This window comes from Myiozetetes cayanensis, unplaced genomic scaffold (genome assembly GCF_022539395.1).
Source record: "Myiozetetes cayanensis isolate MyiCay16 unplaced genomic scaffold, myiCay2020 scf3, whole genome shotgun sequence".
Classification (NCBI taxonomy): domain Eukaryota; kingdom Metazoa; phylum Chordata; class Aves; order Passeriformes; family Tyrannidae; genus Myiozetetes; species Myiozetetes cayanensis.
The window spans coordinates 52,262,726-52,282,334 of NW_026087521.1; the positions used below are offsets into that span (position 1 = coordinate 52,262,726).

Here is a 19,609-nt window from a genome sequence, read left to right on the forward strand (position 1 = left end):
CTTTAAAATTTATTTTTATGAATTGCATTCCGGTTGTAGAGAGCTTTGGCATGTGGCCACATCCCATCCAGACTGTCTGTGGCCCATAAGAAGGTGGCAGTCAGCTACAGGGTGGATGTGAAAAAGAGAAACAAAGGTGTGTTGTTTTGTAGTGGAATGGCGTTGGTTTATAGCAGGAATCACTCATGTTACATTTTATATGGAATTGCTTAATTGGGATGTTGAAAGGTTAGCTCTGATTTTGTTTTGATACGTTTCTACATTTTTGCAGGCAAGTGTTTAGCACTTTGGTGTCTAATTAGAAGAAAAACCCTGAGAAATACTGATGTGTGTGGGAGAGATGAATAAAGGTAAAAGCAAGGAGGGAAGGGTAAAAGCCCTTCAGGCTTTACTTTCTCGTGGAGATGGCAACCCTTGCAAGGGGAGTACCTCTATAATAAACTGTTACATGGGGATTTATTCTGGTGAAATTCAACAGTCATGACCTCTACTTTTCCCTTTTAAAATAGTAGTGAATGGCGCTTTGGAGACAGACACCCTCTTTGTCTTCAGAACATGTGCTGAGGCACTAACAGGCTGTCCCCGTCCTTATCGGAAGGAGCTTGTCAGGGGTTGGAAATGGCTGGATCAGTCTCTGTTGCCTTTCTGATCCTTGGTACCTCTGAGGCAGTAGGGGAGCACTGCCTTGATGATGGTGATGTGCTTTGCATCACAGTCTTTCTGTCCTCTTAAGAACAGAATTAAATCTTTTATGTGTGTCTGGAATATTTGTCTCTGGCGGACTGGGTTCTCTTGCATCCATGTGCTGATTTAAGGTAGAGAAATGGGAGGTTCCAAAGGGCCAGAATTCAGGGTGAGCCCTCAATGTGCACAGCTCTCATTTGGGGATATTCTGGCTGCAGAATGACTCGCTGTCCGTGTTTTCGTCAAGTTGATCATATTAGGTGCAATTAGTGCACTGGATGCTCTTTGATCAAGGCTGCTTCTGAAGCAGTGTGGTGCCAAGGAGACAGAGAGTTTGGTCTTTCTCCATCCCTTGGGGTGCCACTTTGGGATGCCCCTCAAAAGCAGAGGGAGCTAAGGTTGCGCAAGTTGCCCTTGCAGCAGCACTGGAGGGGTTTCATTCCCTTTTATAGATGCCCTTTTGTTCCCCTCCCCTCTGTTGCAAGGAGAGGAGTTTTCCAGGAGGGGGATGAAGAGGCCAGACTTAATGGTCTTAAGAGTGGATTTATTATTTTTTTTCTGTTTTGTGAAGGAAGGACTGGCAGTTGTTTCTCTCTAACTGTTTCCAGATGGTGCTGCTGGAACACAAAGATTTCTAGTGTGTTTGGGATGGTGGCTCTGAGACCCCCAGCCCCCCTCCCCCCTCAGCGCTTCCTGTGCAGCTCCACAATCCTGCAGGCTTAATCAGAAACAGCCCAGTCCTGGCTGCTGAGGCACTCCTGAAGCCTGCCTTTGCTTCACCCTGTGCCCCAAGCCCTGTGCTCTCTCCCTCCTCCAGGCTTTTTAACCCCTTGCCTTTACAGCTCCAACCCATTGGCCTGCTCACCTCACTTCTCTCCTTTCTCCAGCTGGCTGTGGGCACTCGCAGTGTTCCGGAGACGAAACTGCATTTGGCTAGACTGCTCGAGGAAATTATATCTTTGGGCAAAGGCAAGATGGTTTGTAACGCTAACCTGGGAAAATAATTTCTGCAACTATGTAGGGCAGCTTATGCAATCAGGCCAGTGTGTCCAGGGCACAGAAAATTTCTCTTGCACCTATTTGCCTGTGGCACTTGGTATACAGCATGATTTTGTGCCTCTCTCTCTTTTTCATGCCAATTTCCCTAAGAGCAAGGTAGGTTTAATTTTATATCACAGCCTTTTCACACCCAACCAACAAATTAGCTTCAACCTTTTCTTCTGAGGGAAATATGGTAACAATAATTCTTGTTCTGGAAAGTAGGAGTACTCTTCTTTCCTTTTTAGCCTTTGAGCAACTGCCTGTGAATATCTGTAAAATCAACCAAGGAGCTTGTGATCAACTGACTTCCCTTCTGGATCTCTGGTCTGTCATCTCCCTTGTCCTGTTCTCTCCCATATTCTCCCTCCCGTTTTTTTTTTAAGAAAATAGAAGCAATGAAGCTATCTACTAAGGCATAACTCTGTAGCCCTCTTCACCTTGTGAAAACTTGTAGCCATCATGTTTGAGCAAGCCGGATTTTCCTGCGTGAGCATGTTGCCCTGTAATGAGTTTTCTTCATGTGAATTATGTGTGAAATGCTTCCTCAGCCCCATGTAACAACTACGGCATCCAAAGGTGCCCCTAGTGCTGGATTTTAAAGCCTTGTTATGGCCCCTGTCCTGTTCCTGTAGAGTAAGAGTGTAAATGAAGATGAACTGCCATTTTAAAATGCTTCTGCTTAGTAAAAGAGGAGGGAAATCAATATTCTGTGCTATTGACTTCTATGCATGCAGTGTGTCCTTGTATTTGGTGGATCACAGACGTCACACTGTGCACGGTATTCCCAGGGGCTTTAACTTGCACTGGATCTATTGTTGCCAACATAGGTCATGGACCAGCAGAGTCAGGCTGTATTTCCTTTGTGCCTGGAGCAGTATGAGGATGCTGCCATGCATAGTCCAAACAAAGTATATGTTTTGCACATTTAAATTACACTAAATTAATGAAATCCCATTTCTTTGAGAAGCTGAAAACACCCCTTGGCTGATCTGGAAAATGAGAAACTTAGTTGGGAAAAGCTGCTTCTGACTTCCAGAGAGCTACTTCCATTATTTGGGGGCAAGGTGAGGGGAAAGTCAGGGAGGAGTCAGCACTGTTATAAAGGATCTTTGTAAAATACTTCCATTTTAGCTCAGGAAGTGCTTTCTGTGTATAAAAGTCCCCCTTCTCTCTACAGCATTAGACATCTGTTCTGTAACTTCATACAGACCCTGTGAGCCTAAAGTCTGAGTATGTATTTGTAAACTTGTTGCATCCTGAATTTTTTAACAGATCTGAAGGCTTAAATACCACCTTTCTGTGTGGTTTGGTCTGTATTCCACTCTGCAGCCTCTGCTGTACCCGTCAGTTATTGTTTCTTTTCTATACATAGAGTTTCATGGAAAAAAAGTGCCAGCATTTTGGAATTAATAAAATAGGTATTTCAAAATACAGAAAATTGCACTGACACATTTGGGTGGTGTCCCTGGGCCTCTGTTCAACAGGGACGCAGCCATCCCAAAGTTTCCCTGTTCTGTCTGGCTACCTCGTGGGCTTCCCTAGCTGACTACTCCAGACTATTCAAACTCTGGTTGGGGCAGGAGGCTATTTTTATTAATCTGACATCACCTTCCTTTCTTGTCTTTACTGTGTCACTGGGCTTCCCGCCCGGGGAGCCTCTGGCAGGCCTGGCCTCCCTCCAGCGGGCTCTGCCGGGGTCCTGCTCCGTAACGATGGCCAAGCGGAAGACCTGCAGTTCAATGGTGGGTTTTGGGCTGCCTGGGGCCGTGGGTACCGTGTCCCTGTGGCAAAGCTGGGTGTCCACCTCTGCAGAGCCATGGGCTTTGCAGAGCCAAGAGACCATTGTGGGCATCTGGGACGGTGACCCCCTTGTGCTGTGGGGCTGGAGTGGGTGAGAGGCCGGAGGTGGGGAGCTTCATTCACTGGAGCCCTGTGAGGCACCGGGGACCTGGCGGCACAGGGGCTCTCCTGCCCCATGCATCCAGCGTTATACTGGCTTCTGCAGAAAACACAATATTTCTAGGATACGGGGAAGCCTGGAGTGGGGTGGAGGAGGCCAGGCTGCTGTTGCTGCAGCAACAGGGCCAGAATTCCAGGAAGGAAGAGGAGCCGGATGAGCCTCCATCCTGGCCTCCGCCAGGCTCCAGAGCAGGGAGCCTGTGAGCGTTTCTCTGCTCTCATGGGCACAGCTGCCGGCATCAGGCCCCCCACAGTCAGTGCCCTGCACTGGCAGCTGCACCCCTGGTTTTCTGTCCCTCAAGAAGTGGCCTCAGTCATTCGAGTGGGTGTCGGAAGCCAAGGCTGTGCTAGCCAGCATGTGTCTCCCCAGACATCAAGGGCACAGTGTACTTGGTGTGGTGCCTTTTATCAAAATCTCAAGCTTTTAGTCCCCAAATACACTTAAAAAAAGGGGGGGAGGGGGGAAGTGTAAGGAGTAAAATGTAAGTCCTGTTACCTGCATCCAGAAAATTGTACAGGCTGTTGATGTCAGGGCACTAACAAGGAAGCAAATAAATGGAAGACCTTTACTAGATGACGTCTGCTCATCTGGAAACTGGCCAAAGCCGTGAAGCAAGTTTAATTGAAAGTGAAGACAGCTGAAGGGAAGCGTCCCACTCTATAGACACAGTTAGTGGGACTGCAGAGTGATTAGCAAGAGCTGTATATCAAATTAGGATAAGTATCGAGGGAAAAGGGTGACATTAAGATCCATTTAAAAACTACTTAGTTCAGTTTTCCATTAATAATTGGTAATTCACCCTTAGATGCTGCTTTCCCCCATTAATTTTATCCAAAACAATTTGGGGTAGGAGACAGCACACACAATTGAGAAGGCAGACTGAACACATCAGATACACTTGGACAAAGAAATGGTTATTTCCTTTTTGTTTATATGCAACAGTTTGTGCAAGTAAGGGTCTGATGAAGAATTGCCCATTTTCTTGGTAACTGATAATAAGATCAAGGCATTTACAGTATTACTAGTGCTCTGCCACAGTTGAAGGACTAAAAAGCCTTTTTCAAGACAATCCTCCCCCCACCCTGCCTTCCCTCAGCACAGGGTTTCTGTCTTTCCTGGTATGCAAGAAATAAAACAGAAAAGATGGTCTGAAACCACTGGGCTGTGATGAACAGCGCTGGGATTTCTGTCTGGCTCATGAGCTTTACTTTTTCGCAACTGTCACTTTCAGATTAATAGCTTCGTTGCCAGTGTTTCCAGCTTTTTCTTTTTTTCTTTCTGTGAACATCTTATTCACTGTGTTCTAGAAAAGTGGCTTCTGTTTGTCTAGTACAAGTCTCTGATAAATGTGTAGCTTGTGCTATCTCATCACATCAAAATCCCATTTTGCTTTCGGAAGGAACAAATAATTTCTTGTTGCCTTTATTTCATTGCTCTGTGTAGTATAAGGGTTTCTGGCTTTCTGGTGCAGGGACTCTCCCTTGTCACTTCTGCCCAAGCCACCAGGATGCTGTACTCTGGGGCGAGGGGGGGCAGCCAGAGCAGAGACACATGAGCTGCTCTCATGAGTTTTGCTGCTGCTGTTCAGGACCCGGCAGGCCGTTGTGAAACTTGAAAGAATTACATTAACTTCACTTTTCCTGGCACTGTCAGGAAAGCAAGAATGCTGCAGATCCAGGGAAGAGATTGCTTGGACATGTTTCTGAGGTTATCTTTGCAACTGAAAGGACTCAACACTTCAAGTGGAAGCTTGGAATTCACTGTCTTGCTAGGGAAATGTGGATGAACTTACTAAGCTAATGGTTCCTACCAGCAGAGTTTTAATCTGCAGGCTTTAGGTTTAGTTTGGCTGTAAAGAAACAATTGCTAATCAGGCCTCAGTGATTGTTGCATCTGGAAAAATGGCAAGTTGTGAGGTAAAATTAATTTGTTCCGGGGTCAGGTTAGTCAAAGAGGATTATTACCTCTTTAAGCTAAAAGTTAGTTTTAATTTTGAGAAAAAGGTAAGAGGACTTTTCAGACCTTCCATTATGTGTTGGAGCTGTGACATTTTCTCTAGAGAAATGACTCTACTCCAGACCTTTGTGGCCTTTCATAAGTTAGTACCACCTGCAGAGCTGATCACTTCTTACTGGTGTCCTGGTTTATTGATAGTTCCTTACATTTTCAAGATGTGTCTAATTCAGCAACTTTTAAAATTTATCAAATTGAGAGGTGTCAAGAAACCCAACAACCCCAAAGCCTGGCTGTTCTGCTAGTGAAGGAGCATCTTCTTTGAGCATCAGTCATCTGCAAATGGTTGTGCTGTGTTTACCTTTGACCTGAGGCAGTACCTGTGACTTGCAGTAGTAAGGTCTGCCTCAAACTGCAAGTGCCAATGGAAAAGAACTTGTGTTAGCAAGGCTGGGAAATGAAGGAACAGGAAAAATTTGAAATAAAGGGGTGGGGGGTAAAGGCCTAGTGAATTTGACTGAGTTGTGACTTTCATCCTGTTAAATCCAGTTGGCCTGCACAGAGACTATCACTGGGGTACAGTTGCAGTGGTCGCACATCCTGTGAAAGTGTGGAAGCCTGTGTGTGAGATCATGGATACGGATTGAATAAAATCCCAATGTGTGTTGCAGAAAGCTGATTTATGGTTTCAGCTTCTAGTTTTATTCTCCCCACTCTAAAGAAAATCTCAAGTACCTGAGAAATGCCTTTCAGTGGTAAACAAAGTAATGAAACATCTCAGTGTCAGTTTGATTTGATTTTGCAGGCTAGTGCTGCCTAACTCAATTTCTTTATGAATGTCTGGTTGCATGTTGGCATCGAAAGAGAATGTAATTGGCAGGAGAGAGCTGCACAAGAGAGATGGAGTTATCCGGGGATTCCCTCTTGCATCAGGCTGCTGCCAGAAGGCAGGGTCCCTCTGTGTTTGTGGGCAAGGTATTTACCTGTGTCAGACCTTCCCCTCTCTTTTTCACTTCCATTTTGTGAGGTTAGTTTTGTGCTTGTGAAGTCAGAGGAAGAGATTGAGCTGTATCCCCAGCCTCTGCTGCCTTAGGTCGCCTACTAGCAGGGGTTTTCTGTCTGGATGTTGCTGGACTGTGCTGTTCCAGTTGCAGGAGTTTAACGCTTTCACTTCTTGCTCTGCTTAGTTTTCAACAAAAGCAAACTCCGTATGGAATAATCATGCAGCAGGCCCCAGATTCACCATTAGTGACCTGTAAAATTGGCAGCACTGGAGATTATTGGCAGGAGACGGTTTCCCTAGGCGCTTCCTGCCTTCTCTTGGAGAGTTAAGTTCAATTAGAGCAATGATACGCACAGCAGGGATTTTGCAAAGAGTCCAGTACTGGATGGTAGCATTGCTGTATGAAAGGCAAAGAGATATCTTTGGCCTTTTTGTGACCTTAATGCTCCAGCTGCTGCCCTCTTTCTAACCTCTGCTATCTGCAAACTCTTGCTTTCCTAATGTAACCCTCTTTCACCTCTTTTACTTTCTGATGCAACCATATCTCTCAGACATTTTTAGTCTGCAATTTGTGGGGTTTGTTTTCCAAAAAGCAAAGTGGAGATTGTGAATGTGGGGTTTTTTTTTAACTCCATTTGATTTTTCTTGTTTCTTTCTAATCTCTCATGTATTGTGGACTGCTGTCAGATCTCTGTAATCATCTTTCTTTTCCTTTTCACACTGTTCTGATTTGCTTCTACTTATGAAACTCTTCTGTTTATAGATGTGGTTTCTTTGCATTCAGATTCTTTGACTTCAGGTAATCCCATGAAGTTCAGTGTTGTCTCTTTTCTGCCAAAGCCTCGTGGTGACAGTCGCTTTTATTAGTCCTCGATGTGAAGAACATCATCCTCAAAATAGTGATTTCTTATAACTTTCAACTTGCGTTCACTGCCCATGTCTTTAGTATCTGTAAGGGCAACTTCTCCATTAGTTCTTCATTCTCTGTGTGGAAATCTTTCAGGTTTACAAGGTGTTGAGAGACTGGCACAGGAGCCTGTCTGAAGTACTGACCTTGTAGGTGTGTGTACAATTACTGTTAAAAGCATACCCGGAACAGTCTTTTGGGAGAAGACCATCTCTCCTGATACATTTTTTTGTTTGGATATTTATGGCACTTGGACAAAAGTTGGTAAACTGTATTTTGTGGGAGAAACAATCACAGTGCTTCTGAGGTGTACTTATACTGGGGGAGAAAAGGACTAACCGTGCATGGTGTTGCTTGTTCTTTAATTAAGTTCTCAGTTAAAGCCCAAAAGCTTTGAGTGGTGCTATAGTTGACAGTCTCCACTTGCTTTTCCGAACTTCCGTGTCTTTCCTTCTGTTTCTGAATTATTTGTGGAGTTTTGTACTTAACCTGCTTGCTGACTATTGGTATTTGAGAGGAATGTACTCTCAGGGTGGTCAGCCTAATTAATTACTGTTAATCCCCAAAAATTGGCTGCCAGAAGTTTTGTTGTCCTTGAAGCTCTCATACTGTGTGTGCTACTGTAGCTTTAGCATGAGAGCATGAGGAGAGGCTGGATGTTTCCTGGCAAGTTTCCACGGAGAATCCCCTGGGCAGGCGTGAGGTAAAGAGGAAGAGAGGGAGGACAGATACAAACTTAAAATAGCATTGCTAGTTCCTGCATTGAAATATTAGCACCTTGCTTTTCGCCAGAAGTTGTGTTGAAGTGTTTTGTGTAAACTATGAAATTGCGCCTGTGGCCACATGCCCCGTGTAGGGCAGTACACCTCTCTCTGGTAGGAGCTGGCCCGTTTCACTCAAATGTCCCTGCACAAAACCCAAAACACCTCAATGAAAACTCTTTCTGACAGCGATTGTACATCTCAGTGAGCTTCGTGCCCAGAATGTATTTGCTCTGGACAATTTGAGGTTTTTTCGCTGTGTTTTGTCAGGGTCTTTCCCTTGGGCCTCTTTCTCTCTCAACCTTCCCTTTCCCAAGAGCTGTTGGAGAAAGTGCAGGACTGACTTAGGAGTTCCTTCTCACAAGTCCTAACAGGAGATAGGAGCAGATTTAAAAAGTGATTGTGGAGGGTGGCTGTTTCCTTTCCTCCTCCTCCTAGCATTCTGCTGGAAGTTGCTTGTGAAGACACAGGGGTACCAAGGTGGAATTTATATAGGCTTTGTCTAGTTTAATTTATCCTCCACCCCAAGAGAAAGATGCATGCCTGGGGCAATGTGTGAGTGCCCTTTCCCCATTCCAAATAGGATGTGTTGGAGGGAGAGTAACCAAAAATAAATTAAGAAACAGAAATAAACATTTAGGAAGTATCATGAAGTGTGTTATCTTAATCCTCACTGCACTGCCAAAATAGCGACTAGTCTGGGAATTTCATGTAGAAATTCCATAAGTGTTGGAGGTTCATATATTTCCCGCAGAGCAGAGTGACAGAGCTGCCAATATCACAAAATGCGAAGGCTTGGAGTTCCTTCTGTGTTGAAGAAATAAAGCCTAGAGGATCGATTTCCTGTTGGGAGTGTTGAGGTATTGCACAGGCTTACCAAGGTGCTCGAAGTTACACCAACTGCTTTTCAAATTCATGGTAAACTATGAGTATAGTTTTGAAAAGGACAAAAATGACACTTTTATGGCTAATGTTTAGGAAAGCATTTCTTTAAGACTAGGCGAGGTGGGCGATAGCTTCTGTTGTTTTGTGTTCAGTTTTGTTCAGTTTTCATGCGGGTAACTGCATTTGCATAGAAAAATTCTTTGGAAAATGACAAAAATTATATACAACTGATATTACAGAGGGTAAGGAAGATTAGTTTATGCTTATTTTATGGCCTTGATTTTTTTTTTTCCTTCTGCACAATTTGGCATATGCGGTTGAAAATCAGTTTTAGGCTTACCTGGAAAAAAGAAAGTTGGCAGAATACTTTAGCTCATTCTTCTCCCATTTCATGCAGGTTCTTGTCTTTTGCTGAGTTAAGCCAGACATTTATTTACTTGCTTTCTCTTCCTTATAACCCCTACATTCACTCTGTTTTCTTGTCTTGCAGAACGAACCTCTGACTTCAGGTTATCATGGATATCCAGCAAGAGACAATCAAGTAAGTGTCTGATTGCAGTAAATGTGTGTGTACATACGTCTCTGTACACTTATGAATGTTTTGTCCGACAGCTTCCTGGCTGTCGTGTTACGGAGCGGAAATAGCTTTGTTCTGTTGTGGAATGTTTCTGGAGACGTATGTGATAAACTGAATGGGTTTCTTTGGCCTCCAGCAGTATGTGGCAAGGTGCCTGATAAGGGGTTAAATATCCTCCACATTACCAACAGTTCAGGAAATTCTTTATCCTTAAAAACGTCAAAACTTAGAATCCCTGTCCTAAGCTCCCACTATATCTCCTCAGTGTTAATGAATGTAGATGTTCAGTACCAGTGCATGCATGCTTGGCCCTGTTTTATACTTATTGCTGTAATTCTGGCATCTGGGAAGCAAAAAACCACTTAGTTTTTATAAGGGTCAGCTTTGCTGGTGGAGTAGGGAATGACGTGTCCCGTTGGGTTGTTTCTAGTATCTGTAAACTTGTCCTTTCAAGTCCTGCAGGGCCCCTGCCCCTTGCTCTAACTCAGGATGTGCTCCTTCTACAGCAGTAAAAATGACACTGTTCAGTGCACTGCATCTGTAAGCATTCTCTTGACTCCTGACAGAAGACAGAGAAATCCCAGTTGATGAATTTGTGCAAAGGAAGGAGGAGATGCTTTGGAACAAATGAAATTTAATGGTTGTGAGATACAACTGTCACACATTAAATCTCCCTTCTTAGAATGAAGTTTTCTTCAGTGCTCTGCAGCGCTACTGCAAAGCAGAGTATGAACCAGTGTAGCAGGAAATTAATATGCACGGAAAATCAATAATGCAGCACATTTCAGTAATGAGCAAATAACAAAACCAAAATCAAATTCTTTAATACTCTCAGGTACTGCTATATAAAGAAAGTGATTTTCATCATCTCTTGATGAGGTCTGGGTATATGTAACAACAGCTTAATGGGAGATGTTTTTATGAAGGAAGTGCAGCACAGTGCAGCCTCAGCAACTGAAGAGCTCCAGTCTGTGGTGCCTGGTAGGTATGTGTGAGTTCCCATATAGGAGGAAATTGTTCAGAGTGTCTGCTGGGATATATTAAACTGCTAACTAGCACAAATAAATACTACGCACAGGGATGCTGGGAGAGTTGTGTTCCTACTCTATCCAGGCAGAGTAAGGTAAGCTAGATTGAGAGGCAGAGCCAGTCTCAGATCCTTAAAGTGGTTCGTATCTGCTTTTGGCTTTCCCATTCTGGTGGCACCCTCTGCACCCTCTTTTGCACTTCATTTTACCTACCCATTTAGGGATGTTTTATTTTGGTACGTACCAGTACATCCCACAGGTTTCCTCTTTCTTGTCCTGTAAGAACTCTTCTGGTTTGAAAGTCCAGAACTGCTGTTACTGGCAGGTCACCAGATCAGCAGAGATGGGCACGGGAAGGTCTACAACAGCCAGGACATGAAATGAGAATTACATCCTGGGCAGCCCTGGAGCGCTCTGTATGGGTGAGCACAGGGAATAATGAATGTTAGCAAGTGTGTGTATTTAAGATGGCAGGTAGCTTTATGGAATTTTCTTGGAGGACAGGCAGCTTCAGTTTAACTTGTGTGTTTTCATTTAGCAAATACTCAGAAAAATATTTTTGGCCGGTTTGTTGTTGTGTTTTTTGCTTGTTTTGTTTTTTCTTCCTACTCTTGACAACATTTTGATTTGTGGTAAGTGTTTGTCCTTCTGTCTTGCTTGTGTCCCTGAAGCAGCTTAAATTCAGATCTGGTTTTCACTAATGAGGTTTCAAGGCTTTTAGCTAATCTGATTGGGAGCCTCTAACTCGATAGTAGCAGGAAAAGAAGTCTTCTGTTGCCGCAGGCCGGGGTTGGTGTGGGAAAGTCAGGAATGGCTGATCCATCACCTGCTTTTTTGCACTGGGAAAGGAGGAAGTGGTGTGGGAATATGTGTAGGGATCCTCACCCTGTAGCAAAGGAATTATGAGATGCAGGAGCAATTGTGTTGGATTTCCTCAAATTAGGAGCTGGATTTGAGCTGATGAGGGTAAGTCAGTGTGTCTTGCTGTTTCCCATTGCAGTTATTTATTGTAAATACTTGGACTGTGCTTTTTTCCACAGTGTTTTCTTAAGGAGAAGTAGCAAAGCAGAGCTTATTTTTAGGGCTTTTCATCTGGTGACTGCAGTAGTCCTGCCAGAAATTCTGTGGATATAACTTGCCCTTTCTTTCACTTTATGTAGCATCCTACTCCTTCCCTTGTTTGAGTGTCCTTTTCGTTCCTTCAGGCTCTAAATACTGTTAATTGCAGTCTGCAAACCTTTCACTATGCTGTTTTTACACCCCCTAGTGGTTAAATCATACTCAGATGGTTCCAGATTATTGTGGGTTTTCTTCCTGCCAGTGGAAATGCGTGGTTGGTTTGAGTCCTTGCTTTGGCTGTTTGGGAATGTTTAGGTCTCCAGTACGGAGGTTTTTTTGTACCTTCTCCAAAGTATTTAAGCTTTCTGTCATCATCATGCATGGGCAGCAGCACTGAAGCATATGAGATGGGGTTCATATTGAGGCTGTTTCTTTCATAATTCTGGTGTTGTGTGATTGCTTTATGATAAACCCAAAGCTCTGGGTTGTTGAACAGCCCCCTTGTTCCTCACCTACCCTGCCAAAGCACTGGCTTACCGGATGTTTCATGGTGATAGGCCCTGGGGAGCATGTGCGCTAAATCATTATTGTGTAAGTTTACCTAGAAAGAGGCTTTCTGTTGCTGAAGTGTTGCATTACTGGATCTATCTTGCAGCCATGTCAGGATCTGGAGAGCCCTCTGGGACTGTTCTGAAAAATTCAAGGTTTGCTCTGTGGATGTCTAACACACATTCAGGAATGGCAGATGCCCTTCCTTCTCCCCCAAATTAGGACAAAGCCCTCTGTAAAGGGAAAATAAGGGAAGCAATAGTGTAACATTGCTAACTGAGATAAGAACCAAGTCTTTTGGTGAGGAGAGCTTATTCTCTGGGGACTGTTCAGTTCTTCATCTCTCTGTTGGGTCTGCCAGCAAAGTGGTATTTCTTTTTTTGTAATGCGAGTGCCTGCCTAAAATGCAGTGAACCAAGACTTCCTTGCTTCATTTCCCAGGCTGTGACAAACAGCTCTGAGGTACCGTGAGTTGGTCTCAACATGGAAAATGACTGGTACAGCTATACTGATACAGTTTTACATACAGACAAACTCATCAAGTATACATACACTGCTTCCAAAAAGCTATTCCATGCTGACTGTGCCAGCTCATTTTGTATATAGCCAAGACCTATGTTGTACTACTCTAGTGCTTTTTATGTCCAAATGTATTAGACATGATATCTGAGATTTGTTAGAGTGATGAATGCTGGCACTTATGTGGCAGAATTTGGCAGCTGCACAGAATAATTTTCTTCCCCAACAGGAAGCAAAATGAGCAAGAACACCTTGTTTAGCTGCCACTGAAGGGAAGAGAAGAGGAGAGAGAGTTTATGGAAGCAGGAGGTAATTGCACACATCAGAACTGGGTCAGGATGTTAGAGCTATTATACCTCTTCTGTTATGGAAAGTGATCCTCAGCTATCACAACCGGTTAGGATATTGGTTTGAAGCCTCTTTTAAAAGCTTGTACTTCTGAGTACAATTCTTAAATCAAACTGGGCCATTGGCTTGGTGCTAATGTGGTGGAAACATCGTTACCTATCACAAGTGACACTTCCTTCAACAGCTTAATTTCAGTGACTGGTTTTCCATCTGAGCACTCACCAAGTCTGACCTGTTGTTCTCGTGTATGTAGATGAAACTGCAGCCCAAAGTAGTGTGGGTGCCCATGGCAACTGCTAGGAACAGCTTTATCAGTATCCCCTCGGTTTGAGTTCAAGCTTAAGGTGAAATGCTGTTAAATCCTCTCCAATTGTCAGGCTGTTCCCCTGGGTCTTTATTCACTTGCGGCTTTGGGATATCTGTTGGGGCATCGTAGGCTGCAGGAGGATGTATGTGCTCGCTTCCCTGGGGCTACAAGCTGGTCTGGGGGAGCTGAACTGCAGTGGTGGCAGTCTGTGAGAACAGGAAGCCTCTCCTGTTGCTTTTTTCCCCCTGTTTGTTTTCTTTGCCCAGTCCCTCCAGATGTGGGGAGTTCAGCAAGGAAGCGCTTCATCCTGAGATGTGAAGGGAGGTGTGAGCTCCCATAGGGAGGCAGGACAGCAGGTCACCAGGCTTCCTGTTGAAGCTGGATGCACAGAGGCACTGCTGCTCCCATTGGTGGTCTCTGCAGCAAGCAGCAGGGATCTTGGCACAGAGTTCAGAGGGGGAAGCCTCTGTCCTTGCTCATCTGTGGGGTCTGAGACCCCTTCACCTATCTTCCTCTTCTCCATCCTGTGGATGAAGGGTGAATTGGGATATTGTCACAACTTGATTATCAGCAGAGAGGTTCAGCATGGATTAGGATACCCACAAAAAACCCCTTGGTTTAGTATCAACAGACAGAGGTGCTCTTGCCATGAAGCAAGACATGCTCCCTCCAGGAGGGACCCAGAGGAAAATGGTTTGGGCACTTGTTTGTTTTTACTTGTACCATGATAGCACCAGCCATGGTCCCTCCAATACTGTATTTTGTCAGCTGTGGAACAAAGAATTCATGTCTCAAGAGTTTAAATATAAGTAGTGTTCCTGAAAAGTGCTTTGGTTTTTAATTTGTTTTCTTGCTTGTCACTGACTATGAAAATCTCTCTAGTGTGTATGTTAACTGGCTCATTAGCCCATGAGATGATGGCAGTGGAAGTGTTAAGTTATTTAGGACCTATGAAGGGGAGTGATTTGTGGATTTTTGGTTTGTTTGTTACTTATAGTCTTAGTTTGAAGAGTGTGTTTAACACAAATGTTTAAACCTTACTCCTCGTGAAAATAGCCAGGACAAAGATCAGGAAGCATGTGAGGTCCTCCATGAAACGAAGAAGACCTGGCTTGGTGTTCCTGCTGCTTTCGAGGAGTGCCTCTTTGCTTGAAAGCAATCAACCCAAACTTTGTGATGGGACCATCCCAATGAGGGGAAACTGTTCTAAACATCTTCCTTATGTTTAAAATGAGGTGAATTAGGGTAAGGCTGCCAAATCTGCTGTGTCCTGGCACCTAAAGACTCTTTTCAGGCAAGCAATGAAATGTTTTCACGCTGTACTAGACAGGACTGAAGGGATATTCTGTTACTGGCCCAACTGCAGGGTCCCATAGAAAATAACGAGCTTCATTGCAGAGAATGTGGTCTGGGCAAAAATGTCCAACATATTGAGGAGATGGGAAGCATCTGTGAGGCAGCTGCACACAGAGGGGTTCAAAGGTGTGTAGTGGGGTAACTGCTGGGGGTGTTACTGCTTCAGTAAACTGTGAACAGTGTGGGAGAGTCCAGATGTGCTTAGATGGAAAGCCATTTAATACTGCAGGAGAGCAGGAGCTTGAGAGATCCTCTACCAGACTGCATCCCACACTGCTTAGAAGTCTCAGCATATTCAAAGGGAAAAACGTGTTGACAGAGTGGAAGAGAGTTAAGTTAAAGCAGTGTAAATTTTGATATCTGAGAAGGAAAATAGAGAACACAGTGTACAGACTGAAGTTGAAACAATTAAGGATGAATTGGAAGAGGATAGGTAAGACCCACCGAGACTAATCTAGTGAAACGTCTTCCCTAAATCCAGAACTGTCTTAGCCAGATACTTGGTTGATCACTTGAAGCACAGAGAAGTGGTTCCTTGTTTTCTCAAGGCCAAACTATATCCAGAAGAAGCTACAGGAAAGAAAAAAGAAGTGGGATTAGAAAAAAATGTAAAACATATACCACTAAATAACTTAACTTGATACAAACCTGCTTTCTGAAATTTCCCTCTGAACCAAGTCTCTCTGCTTATATTGGCCACATTCCCCTAAATCTCTCCTTTCCTTTGTTTAGCTGATTTCCTAGCATCAAAATCCGTAAATAATACAGGAAACATGATGTCTTGCAGTTGACACAAGTCTTGCAAACAGATCACTCTGGCTGTATATTTATTCCCCTTTTCCCTCATGTCTGCTGCCTTCCTAGCCTCTCTGAATACAAGGTGGGGGATCCTTTCCTTACAAAACCCTGAATACCTTCCATAAACAATCCAGCATCCATACCAATGCATACCTTTCTCTTAATCAATAACAAGAGAGAATAAGTAACCACATGGAGAAAAGTTGTATGAGGAGAGGTAGTTAAGGAGTGCATCTAATTCAGATACATGGGAAGACTTCCTGACAGTAAGCTCCTTAAGTCCTATAAACAGCTTCTCAAGGGAAGTAACAAATACCTTGCTGATGAATAGTCCGGCCAAAGCTCTGGGATTGTAAGGCGTTGGCAGGAAATGGGCTGGATGATGTAATATGAATTCCTCTCATGTTTGAGTCCTCTGATTCAAGCAATTTCTCATCTCTGCTTGGGGTTAAAGAGAGGAGATGTGAGTCATCCTTTGAAAGGACCAGGACACCACGTTTTCTCATGTGATGTAGTGTTTGACCATTGGAGTGTTACTCAATGTCTGCAAGAGTCTTGGAGACTCCCAAGACCCTCAGTTCCTTTGGCAAGAGGGACAGCATCTTGTTTAGATTTTTCCTGCTGAATGGTTATGCTAGTGTGGCGCGTGTTAGAAGTAGTCTGCAAAGGGATCAGTTGGAGGACCAAAACCAAATAGTGCAGAGAAAACAGCCTGTTGATGGATATGATATCCTATTGAGGCTATGAAAGCAGCTATTCTGGGTCAGACAGAAGGTCTCTGCCTTCCAGTGTTCTGGCTTTGACAGTGTCTAATAGCAAGTACTTAAAGCAGAGGGAGCAGCGCCAAGATTCGGTGATACTTCCCCTCCTGTGTGCTCTTTAAGCAATCCTGTGGCTTTGGGATTTCCTGGCCATAGATTTTTATTCTTTTTTTTTTTTTCCCCAAGTCACCTGTCATAGATTTTTTTCTTTATTGAATTTTTTCTAAATGGTTTCTGAGCTTGTCTAAATCTTTGGCATCCTCAACATCTTGTGGCAACAAGCTCCTGCTTTAGGTATGTTTTATGAGGAAAAAGTTCTTCTGTGCAGCTCTTAACTTGAAACTGAAGTGGTTTTGAAGCTCTGTGTGAGAGGGGACTTGGGGTCCTCAGCTTGCGCAGCTGCACTGTCACCACATGAGTGAGGGTTTTCTTCTTAACTGGAAGAAAAGCTCACAAAACCAAAACAAACGAAATCACAGAAGAAAATTTAAGCAGCTTATGCGAACTTAGTATTATTTTTTTTTTCCCTCTCAAATAATACCTGCGCAGCTGTTATTTGTAGGTACCAATAAATTTCCCAGCGCGTTGCTGGTGGACAGCCCAGGCTCTCGGAGCCTCGTCTGCGCTGCCGTGCCCTGCCCTGCCCTGCCCTGCCGTGCCCTGCCGTGGAAGCGGGAGGGCCCGGGGGTGCGGGGGTGATGCTGGGGCGGCGCTGGCGCTGGGCCGCCGGGAGAGGGCAGCCGGAGCACGGCCAGCGCTCCCTGCCCCGCCCGCCCTGCCGCGGCCCTCCAGCCGGGCTGTGGGACAGCAGGGACAGAGGGGAGAGGAGGTTCGGCCTCTTGGCGTCCCGCGAGCGTTTGGGGGTGACTCCTCGTGTGTTCTGTTCTAGGCAAGGGAAGTCTTGTTCGGAGGGGTGGGGAGAGGATGGGGGCCACTGCCTGAACCCAGCACAGGCAGCATCCGAGGGAGGGCACAGACAGCTCCTTCACGGGACCTTTGATGACACTTAGTTCTTTCCAGAGTCACGGTGGAAAAGGTTTCCATTATGCAAGTCTTTGATCTGTTCCAAAATGTCTTGGGGTGAGCAGAGGGGACACACAGGAGGGATGTTTGAGGAGGAGTGCTTCTAATAGAGCTGCTTTTAGAGGGGAGCCTGAGCAGGCAATCCTGGCTCGGGCAGGCTCCTGGCCTGAGCTGGTTTGATCCAGAGGCACGGTGCTGCACAGCACTGCTGCTGCTGAGCGGGCAGTGCAGGATGGTCTCCTCCTTCGAGCACACAGAGGCTGTGCTGGAGTGGTGGGTTTTCTCCAGTGTGTATTCCACACATCATGAAATCTCGCAGCTTTCAAGTGAATGAAAGGAGTGTGTGTGTGTGTGCACGTGTGTGTGTGTGAATAAATATTATTCTCCCATCCTAGTTTTTCTTTTAAAGGAGGCTAGAGAGATGCCAAGAAATTCAACTGGTCAGTGTAGATACAGAACCTGGGAAGATGCTGAAAAACATCAGATGCTTATGGTTATATCCTTTACTAAAGGAAATTAAGGCACCAACAGACATACACTGCTAATTTTTAAGGGCCAATCATGTCAGATCAGTTTAGGTTTTTTCCTTTGACATGGCAGCAGGCCTGGCAGATGGAGAAAGCTACTGGCTTTGGACCCAGTCCCACATGACCTTTACATAAACTAGGCAAATGAAAGGTGAAATTAAGAAGGGGCTGAGTGCCTCATTGGAAAACCGTATGTGGAGCAATTATATCATCCTTGTCTCTGCATGTGTGATCTGGAGTCTTAACGTGGTCTGGCCTGGCTGCTCTGCAGTTCTGTACTGCTCATCAAACATCAGGGTAATAAAACAGTGACTGAATATGTGTATGTGCAGGGGCTGGCAGCCGTTGGAAAGTAGGATTAGACATCAGAAAGATCACAGTGAATTGCAGAAATGGCCTGAAATCCAACAATGTGAAATTAAACAAAACCAAGCTGTATTAACAAAAGGAACTGTATGTGCAATACAAAATGGAGACTTTACTGGCTAAGAAGTAATATCCAAGGAAAGATCTGGGGTAGTAGGAAATAACAGACTGAGTATTTGGTGCTGTTTTCTCTGATCTTGCAAACCTGGAATGCATTTCCAGGTGTGTCAAGTAACTGCAGAAGGTAGTTATTGTTTACAGCTTGGTACAGAAAGGGGAGCACTGTACCTACTTTTAGGCATTTCAGGAAATACAAAGGCAATATCTGAAAGTAGTCCAAGGAAAAATAAGAAACAGAGGCTCAGGGAACCTGACATAGGAGGAAAATACCAAGCTCGTCCCTTCTTCTAAAAAAGAAAGTAGAAAGTATGGAGGATGGGGGTTGATTATTTACTATGTCCATTGAAGACAGCTTAATTTGCATCAAGGAAGGCTTAAATTGGATATTATGGGGTAAACCAACCAATTTTCTGATTCAGTGTAGTGAAGCAGTGGAATGGTAATTTAGGGGACCAGAGTTCCAGTTTCTAGGAGTCTGTAATAACAAGTTAGGCAATTCCTGATGGATGTTTGTCTAAACATGCTCTGTGCTGTATCTGAGCACTGAGCATGGAGGACCTCTTGTCTCCTCTTCCCTGTATTTGGGTTATTTTGTGACAGTCAAGTGTTGTTACCATCTACATTGTTCCACAGCCACATGACTGCTGTTGTCTTGGGCCTTTCTCTCTTCTTTTTTTTTTTTTTTTGGTGATGTATCTAAATTGTAAGATAGGAGGCTCCTCTGCTCCTGCATGATCTTAAAAGTGCCAGAGTTCCTTTCTTTGTGACAGCTGCCTCAGCTCTGTTTTTTCTTGAGCTTGCTTATTACTCAAAGGGTGCGGGGTATTCAGCATCTCTGACTCAGTCCTTCCCTCTGTCTCACAGTAATAATATATGTCATGTATGAACCTTGGAGCAGTGTGATGCCTTGATTTCCCTTTAAGCTCTCTGGTCAGATCTCCATTACGAATGTGTTTAGAGGAGAGATTATTATTGTTATTTTTAAATTAACATAAACAACCCCCTCCTTGAACTCCCCCTGCACGAGGAAAGGACTCAGAGAGTTCGGGGGAAGCATTTCCTCAGTCTGGGCAGGGA

At 44.4% G+C, this 19,609-nt stretch overlaps 1 protein-coding gene across 18 annotated transcripts in view; it reads left to right on the top strand.

Annotated features, from left to right (window-relative positions):
• Nucleotides 1-19,609, top strand: part of RBFOX2 (RNA binding fox-1 homolog 2) — a 173,910-nt gene that overhangs the window by 26,283 nt on the left and 128,018 nt on the right. For all 18 annotated transcript variants that reach the window (XR_007630095.1, XR_007630099.1, XR_007630097.1 and 15 more), the window contains exon 2: nucleotides 9,685-9,735. Coding sequence is in view for 10 of the 18 variants with exons in the window: in XM_050325385.1 (XP_050181342.1) it covers nucleotides 9,685-9,735 (51 nt within the window). In the remaining 8 variants the exon portion in view is untranslated. The remainder of the gene's footprint in view (nucleotides 1-9,684; nucleotides 9,736-19,609) is intronic.